Raw genomic sequence first — 9003 nt, forward strand, 5'->3', positions numbered from 1 at the left:
TCAATAAAAGGTGTTGCAAATGGATCGGATCACAACTGGGAGATGGGCAAAGTAAACTTCATGTAACTCTGAGCTCGCTTGCAAAATGGTATGTCACAAGTGAAGGGATCCAGAGATGGATCCAAAACCCCTGTGAAAAATACCCAACCAGCACCCTGTATCCTTCCTGTATTTTCCTCTGCCTGTGTCCTATCTAAACTGGTACAAAGAGAACCAACAATCCTAGCCTGTAATTTGTAGTACGTGCTGCACTTCCTGTTCCTTTACAGTGTAGATGAATTTACATTATGTTAGTGTACATTGCAATCAGGGAAGAAGCATCCCCTCACTGCCATCAGATCACCACACCAAGTGGTCATCTCTCGTCGTCCTGCAGGACCGTGAAGTGGAACTCGATCTGCAGCCGCTGGTGCGGCGCGCCAACGCTGCCGGCGCCCTTCTTCTCGATCTCAAGCTCCTCCCGGAGCGGGATGGCGGCCAAGAACCTCTTGATGAACTCCCTGCAGCACTCCTTCCCGGTGACGATCACCTCCTCCTCCTTGCCGTCGTCCACTGCCGGCGTCGACAGCGCGTGCATCTCCGACGAGCCGTCGAACCTGAGCATGTAGGCCCTGTCGCAGCCCTCGTGCAGCCGCTCGCCGAGCGTGTCGATGATGTAGTAGCAGTCGCTCTCCACCTTGAGCACGAAGAAGTGGTCGTTCCAGCTGACGATGTACACGTCCGCGCGCCCCGGCTCGCGCTCGCCGCCGGCGATCTCGCGCCAGACGTCGTCGAACGACATGGCGCCGGAGAGCGACGCGAAGCTCTCCGGCTGGAAGAAGCCGACGAAGGTCCTGTCGTGCTGCACGGCGATGGGCCGCGTCCGGGCGGCGAGGACGGTCTCGAGGTCGAAGTGCCGGTTCGGGAACCGCGCCATGTGGGCTTCGTCGTCGCAGAGTCTCCGCCACTCCGACGAGCCGTCACGGATCAGCGCGTCCAGCTCCGGCCGCGTCGGCATCGCCGGGTGGTTGGCGTGGAGCGCCGCGGCGAGCACCGCAACGAGCGCCGTGCACGCGCTCTCCCCGCCGGCGCTGCCGTCGCGCTGGTCGATGGACGCGAAGAACACCGGCGTCCTCAGCTTCGTCTCCGCGTCCCTGCTCGTGAACTCGCGCGTCTCCCAGCTGCCGGCCGGATCGTCGTCCTGCACAGAGATTCGCCGTCGTTTCACCATTAGCGCTGCCATCTCAAGCCAATGCATCTGATGATCAGCAACGTTTCGTTTCATCACGTGTCAGGCGAAGCTCACCATGCACTTGATCGGCAGTTCTTGGGAGAGCGACTCGGTGCTCCTCTTGTCGAAGTCCCTGCTCCTCCGCATCCATGGCAAGAACCGGCGCTTCGACGTCGAGGCGAGCTCCGGGCTCGCGCCGCCGCTGGAGCTGGCACTACTGATGCTGATCGTGCTGCTGCTGCTGCTGCTACTGAAGCTGCTCACGCTGCTGGTGTCAGAGTTCCTCTTGCTCCCGTACACAGCCACCCGGCCTTCCTTCTCAGCCAGGTCGAGCAGCTGCTTCAGATCAAGAACGTCATGGTACGCCGCTGCCTCCAAGCTCTTCCGGTGGTCTCGCATTGCATGCGGCGGCGGCTTGCTCGTCGTTCTCGGCTTCTCCCTGAACGAGACAGCCCTTTCAATGTCGGAGCGTGTGTTCATCATGTCCACGAGCTCCACGTTCACCTGAATAATCATTAGCATACTGTTAAGGAAATAATTCCATAAAACACCTTGTCACATCTATTATCCAGGTCCAAAAGCAATCCCACTAAAATTGCAAATGGCCAGCAAGGCAATCGAAAGCGGAGGGTGGGGGGAAAGACAGGAGAAGATCGCGCTTACATAAAGCATGGCATCACTTGCCCATCCATCCTTCCTCACCCTGATGGGGACAACCACCAGCTGCTGGCGCTGCTGCTGCAGTTGCATCTCCCAGCAGCACTCCTCCAGGCTTATCATGGCTGTCCCGATCTCCTCCAGCCTCACCAGGTCCTTGCCCCGGCCCTGTTCTTGGAATCCCTGCGTCGCAAAGCAATTCTTATTGCCAGCCTCGATGGATACAAGCCTACGCATCCACAGAAGTAGATGCCTTGTTTGCTACTCCGATTCTGCTGTAGTAAGTCTTAAGATTACCCCGAAATGGCAAAAGGAATAACATTGCTTGCTTACGCAACTAGTATTACTGCCCTTCAAGATTACTGCTTGGAAGGAACCTAGATATATGCTTTGATTCCTACTCCCTCCGTTCTTAAATATACGACGCCGTTAACTTTTTTCATTTATTTGACTATTCGTCTTTTTTATAAATATTTTTGCAAATAGATAAACCTACAAGTTAAATCTAAAGTACATTTGATAATAGACATAATGATACACATTTTACTTTAGTTAACTAACTCGTTCCATAGATATTGGTGGTCAAAATTGGAGTAAAAAGTCAACGGTGTCATATACTTAAGAACGAGGAAGTAATTTGGTTCATGAAACCATGGTAGGTTACAGCACTTGTTAATCCTTGTGGTACAAAGGTAATTAAAGTTTCACTTTTACCTTTACCAAAAAAAGGGTTTATTTATAAAGATAGTTACGAAAAGGTTGATAAATTGGAATGTAACAGAAATGTCACAGGAAAACTGACAGACCACGCATTCTCAACGCCGAAACAAAACGAAAAGGTTGTGAGAAGAGCACCTCCTGAAAAATGCAACTTTAACGCACATGAAAGCGAGGGGTACTGTTCGAACATAACCCTCAAAATTAACACCATGACATAGATCTCGCATCCTAAAAAAACTGAAGTCAAACTACGCCGACCAATCGGAGCGGCCCACGTGGCTCCAGAGCCACATGTTCACAACTTCAAACCACACACACAAAACTTTAGACAAAACGCCCCCCCAGCAAAGGTGAATACTTTTTCCTCAACCGAGCACTAAGTTATGGGTTACGGAGGCATGCTTAGCCCAACATTTGACTTGTCCTCCCCCAATTGCTGACCAGACGGCTACATGAAAAAAGAAAGAGATGCATTGACCTGAAGCATTCCACATCGAAGCTGCGGTCACAAGCTTCCAATTCACAAGAAATATCAACTTACCACCAATGCGGCGCCAAAAATATCAACGACAGGGTTGATTAAAAAAGGGGGCAGGATTTAAGCTAAAAAAACTCGAGAATTATAAATTATGTTTGCAGAAGGTAGAAGTGAAATCAGGACAGCTTAAACAAATCGTGTTCGCGTTCGTACTGTTTGAATGAATCGGTGGCATCGCGAACTGGAGATCTAGCAAAGCTTCCGATTGCACACCAGCACATGCAGGATGCATCGATGATCCTAAGCGAGGCGATTGATTTGATTGATGGAAGAAATTGTCAGGAACAGAGAGAGAGAGAGAGAGAGAGAGAGAGAGAGAGAGAGAGAGAGAGAGAGAGAGAGAGAGAGAGAGAGAGAGAGAGAGAGAGAGAGCGGCGCTTACATAGAGGACGGAGAAGAAGACGCCGCGCTCGGTGCGGCCGCGCGCGCCGGCGCCGGCGCCAGCGGGCTCGACGTGGAGGCTGAAGCGGTTGCCGTCTCGCGGCTCCCACCTCACGGTGCCCCCCGCGGCGACGGGCTCGACGGCGGTGACCCCGCGCGCCCAGCGGCCCGTGAGCATCTGCGAGAGCGCGCCCCCCGGCGCGGGCCACTTGACCTTGACGGCAGCGGCGCCCGCCGGCCACGCCGCGGGGAGGCCCTCGAGCCTCGCGGGGCCCACCCTGACGCCGCTCCGCCGCGCGCCAGCTCCGGCGCCGCCGGCGCCCGCGGGCGCCGCCTTCTTCGCCCTCGCCACCACCATCGCGGGCACGGCGCCCGCCCTTCTCCACTACTTCCTCCTCCGATCCTCCTCCTCGCTTTCGTCGCCGCCGGCCGCAGCAGCGCGCAGGCTCGCTAGCTGTGGGCTAGCTTGTCCGGTTGCTCTTGTCTTGGGCGCTTGGCCACCGACGAGGGCAGCGTCGGTTGCTTGCTCGCTTTCTTTCTCGGGCGCGTCACACTGGCTGTTACGCTGGCTGTTTCGCTGCTGTCCGCCCGCCCGGCCCCGTCCCTGCCGTCCCCGTCGTCGGCCTCGTTAATTTCAACCGCCCCGAGGCGACACGGAGAGAGGGGGGATCGCCCTTTAATAGCCGCCCGCAGGGGATCCGGGCGGGGGCGCAGGGGGGCCGGGGTGTCAGCGGCGGAGCCAGCGGAGCCGCGGGGGATTTGATGTGGACGGGGCGTGGGGCCGGACAGCCCACTGGCACCAACCGCCGCTGCGGCGAGAGGCGGACGGCGCGGGGGCAGGCAGGCGGGAGGGGCAGCTGCGCGCCACAAGCAGGGAGGGGTGGGGAGGGGTCACCAAGGTCACCAAACGCGGGAAGCCAGGAAGGGAGGCGCGCACGGCCCGCGTGCACGTTTTTTTTCTTTCTACGCGCATTCATTTGGGAGGGGGTTCGCGTTTCTCCACCGCATTATTGCTGCCGCTGCCGGCGTTGGTGGGTGGCGCTGTTCCATTCGTTGGGATTTTGTTTTGTTTTCTATAATGATTATGGGAGGAGTTTTGGTTTTTGTTTTTTGTTTTTAAAAGCTTGAGAATCACATGGGATCTCTCGTGGGATCGCATGCAAATATTCTTCGTGCCACACAGCTTCTACTTCTAGACCGTCTGACTTGTGGGTTCCGTCGGTCCGTGTCAGGGTGAAACGGCACATTCAGACGCTGACAGACACGACCGATCGAGACTCGAGGGAGAGGTAGCCGTTCACCGTTGGATCAAGGGGGGAAATTCCACACGGCTCAGTCAATCCGTACCGTAGTGTGCAGCGCAGGTAGTACTATATCACTGACGAGTAGCAGCAGGTAAGGTATGGTATGCGATCGACAAAAAAAAAAGCTGTACGGGCGACCGTTGATTGGCGCCAATCGACGGTGATGGCGAGCGATGGATCGCTGGTTAACGTGGAGCGTACACGGGGCCCAGGGGGGTGTCGGTCCGGGGTACAGGTCGGTTAGCTGGTCGGGGTCCCGGTGGTTGCAGGGGTTCATTCCCGCTCTCCCGCCGATACGTGCCTGCTGGCAGCTGGCTGCTTCGTCCTGCGCCGCGCGCTCCGGGGTCCTTGGCTCCTTGCGTCCACGTACAAAAATACGCGGGACGCTGACCGCCCGTCCCCCCGAGCGTACGGCGACCTGGGTGGGCAAGGCAAGGCATGGGCTTGGTGGATCCGGTCGTATCGGACGTCCAGCGGGGCTGACCTGACCTGGCCTCGCGGCGTCGGCGCGTGGGCCCGGGGCGATCAGGTCAGATCAGTCGCGGTGTCCCGTTGATTAGTCGCGGTAGTAGGAGCACTTGGCCGTGGCCATTAGTTTACTCTCTAATCATTGACGGCCCGGTAGCATGCGCTAAGCACTACAGGGCCTTGGGGGGGGGGGGGGGGGGGGCGGGGCCTGGCCGAGAGAGCTTCAGCGCTGGCCTGGCCGAGAGAGCTTCAGCGCTAGCTGTGCGGCGCGCGCGGGCAGTACAGCGTGTACACACCTTAGCTTCGTTGGTGTCACCGACGACATGTACGAAGAGCAACAAACCTACGCCGTCTTTAGTCCTCCTAAAATTTCAACTTTAACACTATGTAAAAAGAAGATTTCCCATCATATCAAACTTGCGGTACATGCATGGAGTACTGAATGTAGACGAAATCAAAAACTAATTGCACAGTTTTGTTGTACTTTACGAGACGAATCTTTTGAGCCTAATTAGTCAATATTTGAACAATAATTTACAAATACAAACGAAACGTTACAGTAATTTTGGGCAACTAAACAAGACCCTAACCGTCGCGGCTCCGCCCGTCGCTTTATTCCGTGGCGCCGCAGCCTGCTCGTCTTGCTCCTTTTGGTGATTGTTGTTAATGGGCATGGTATGGTTCTCGGAAAGTTTCCACGGTTACTTGCCGTGCTTGGCAAATGGGCATCCTGTCACGCGCACGTACGTGTGGGAGCGTATCCGGAGCTGCAGGTTCGCCAAGGCAAGGCCTTTCCATCTGATCCATCTGGGACGCCACGGCACGCCGCCGTCTGCGATCGATTCGCGCGCGGCAGCAAGTCAGGACGGCCGACCGGCCGGTTGCTTCGTCACCACGCACGTACGGGTTGCTTCGAGTAGGATTACTTGTTCGGGTTCGGCTCTCCTGCATCTCTTGTGTCGTGTCGTGCCTGTATGGCTGTGTTGACGACAATTGACGTGCGATTAACCTCTCGGATAACTCTCGCTCAACGATCAGGACAGCACAATTAAGCAAATAATCATTAGCTGCTACACAACTTACTAGAATGGCGAGACGCAACTGTGGTCGTCGATCGCCGGCTAGCTCTAGGCCTCTAGCCTGCGGCGGAGGTCGACGGCGAGACCGGGCAACCATGCACGTACACACGCGTGCGTGCCGGAGTTAAACAAACACTCCTGTAGTCGTCGTCATCATCCATCGTATTCATCATCATTTGAATCGAAGAAGAAAAAACAAAAGGTGCAAAAAAAAAAGATGATCGATCCCATTCGATCCGACGGATCGCCGGATCGGCCTCTGTCAGTGACCATTACGTCACGCCTCGCACGAGGAACTCAAGCCGAGCGTGCGGGGGAGATTCGTCGTCGCGGCCTCGCCGGTCGCCACCCCACCACCAGTCGCCATCGGCTTTCCTTGCTTGTGCTTCCAGATGACGCGTCGCCATTCGTCGCCCTCTGGAAGGAAAGCTGCCGGCCGCCGCGGCTCTAGCTGCGCCGCCGCAGTCACTGACGGGCCAAACGGGGTTCTCGCTCGCGGTGGTATTGGTAGCATGAGACACGGACGGATTCGGAGAGAGGCCCATAGGAACTGCAAGTGTGGGCCACTCAGATTTTATTCGAGGCAGCGAGTGATTTTTTTTTTGATACTTAGCAGCGAGTGATTTTGACATTCTTCTCCAGTCTAGGTGCGGTTAAGTGACAAGGAATCGAGCATGCGGCATATTGCTCCGTATGACAGTATCTGCACGTATCGGTATCTAGTACTACTTTGTATACAAAAAAATATATAAAGAGAAGTATTATTCTAACACTATACGGAGCTCGATCTACATACAAATATTATACTAATAGATAGAGTAGGAGTACGTGTCGCTTCGGTGTTGTAGCTTCAAGCCAACATGTTAGGAAGACAAACAACTGACTAAAATGGTAAATAGAAAATGCGTTTTTTTAAGAGTTGCAGCAGGGCCTAAAGGGAAACCGGAATCGGAATAGAGCACCGGACGGCCCAGGTTCTTCTCCCTAAGCCCACCAGAACCCGACGCGCGCGAGACAGAGGGAGAGGAGAGGGGGAACACGCGGCGGGCGGACACGAGAGAGCGGGAAGGCGGGATGGCGGCGATGCGGTCGCCGTTGGCGATGCTTGGCCGCCGTAGCTGTGGCTACTCCGGATCCTCGGCAGCCGCGTCCGTGGGCCGGGGAGGGCTTGAGATCCGCCATGTCCTCCGCCCTGCAACCGGTTACGAGATGAGCCGGAACCCCTCGAATCGGACAAGTAACGAGCACCGCTCGCAGACCATATCCATCCTCCATATTCTTTAGTTCTTTGTGCAACTACTACTTGACCTGGGATTTTTATGGTTATGGTTTGCTTGGATAGGCACAACCCCACGGATTGGTGGGTATGTTAGTTCACTTTCGTCTGCAATTTGAATGGATTGGATCTTAACTCCATTACCCAACGCACGAGCGGTCATCACTTGCACTATTTAGGATTCACGCGAATTTGGTAGGGAACCAAGCTCTCCCATCACTAGTATTCGATTTGTAAAGACGTTTTAGTCCTCAAACAGTGGGACAGATATACGCGGTCTATTTTCAGGTTGATTTTGGGTTGTAGTGGAGGGGGTTATATACGCGCAGGCACCTTTTCCTGAGAACCTAGCTCAATTTGTTGCCTGTGCATCAGTAATTCCAGGTTGATGTTGGATTCCTGGTCATCACAAATCCTTTGCTATATATGGACGGTGTGAAGGGTATTGTATATGTCTACGACTCTACCCACTAAATATGCGCACTGGTGAATTTGATCTTGAGTGCCTGCCTGCCTGGAATTTGTTTGTTCTGTTCTTAATTTGATTTAAGTGTCTTGACCTGTTTACATGTTACATGTATTTGCAAACTGTGTTTTGGTTAAGTGGTTGTAGATATATCCATGATTGTAAACCTTTTCCATCCATTGTAGTTGACACTTGCCTCTGCCTGTGAACAATTCTACCAATAGGCATGTGAATTGAGTCGTGTTTGCCACTTTAAGTAGCAACAGTAACTCTGATCGTCACATCATTGTTTAAAGTTCTTATTATTTCAGCTTCATATGATGGTTTACATCCCATGAACTTCTCAGCTTCACATTGTCAATTAACCATCCCTTGAATGAACCACTGATCCTTTCTCGTTGTTACTCATTGGCTTCACATGGTTGACCATCCCTTGACTGAACCGCTGATCCTTTCTCGTTGTTACTCATTTTTACAATGTTTTACTCAACAATCATGTAGACCATAGAGGAAAAATATTTAATCAATAATAGCGCAAGGTCACAGTATTGTATGGTTTAAATGCTTGGAACAAGCATCTTTATCTTGCACATTTGTATTGAACGCAACTTCATTCTAGTTCATCTCGCGTTGTGAGTTTAGACAGAATATGACTCGGGGAATAGATATTTTTTTAGATTAAGGATAAATTCCGGCATACTGTATCTACATGGTGGACTCGAGGAATAGATGCAAGTATTCTCGTTCACAGCCCGCCTGCTTGTTATATACTTGACTAGACTTCAAATAACTGGCGGCGTTTCTCAACTGGGGGCAGGGAGCCGGCAGACAAGCCTGAGAGTGTTCTGCGTATGTGGTGGCAACGGTGAGTGCACAAGAATATGGTGCAGCATCGTTGGTTGTT

General features: G+C 53.6%; 1 protein-coding gene across 1 annotated transcript; it reads right to left on the reverse strand.

The window, feature by feature from the left end:
- Positions 1-43: 43 nt before the first annotated feature.
- LOC117856677 (uncharacterized) lies at positions 44-4174 on the reverse strand. Its single transcript, XM_034739030.2, has 4 exons — positions 3508-4174; positions 1874-2050; positions 1286-1714; positions 44-1180 (listed from the first exon to the last, which is right to left on the reverse strand). The coding sequence occupies exons 1-4, from the start codon at positions 3862-3864 to the stop codon at positions 356-358; spliced, it is 1788 nt and encodes a 595-aa protein (XP_034594921.1). The 5' UTR covers positions 3865-4174; the 3' UTR covers positions 44-355.
- Between the last annotated feature and the right edge of the window lie 4829 nt (positions 4175-9003).

The sequence above is a fragment of the Setaria viridis genome, chromosome 5 (assembly GCF_005286985.2).
Source record: "Setaria viridis chromosome 5, Setaria_viridis_v4.0, whole genome shotgun sequence".
Taxonomy (NCBI): Eukaryota; Viridiplantae; Streptophyta; class Magnoliopsida; order Poales; family Poaceae; genus Setaria; species Setaria viridis.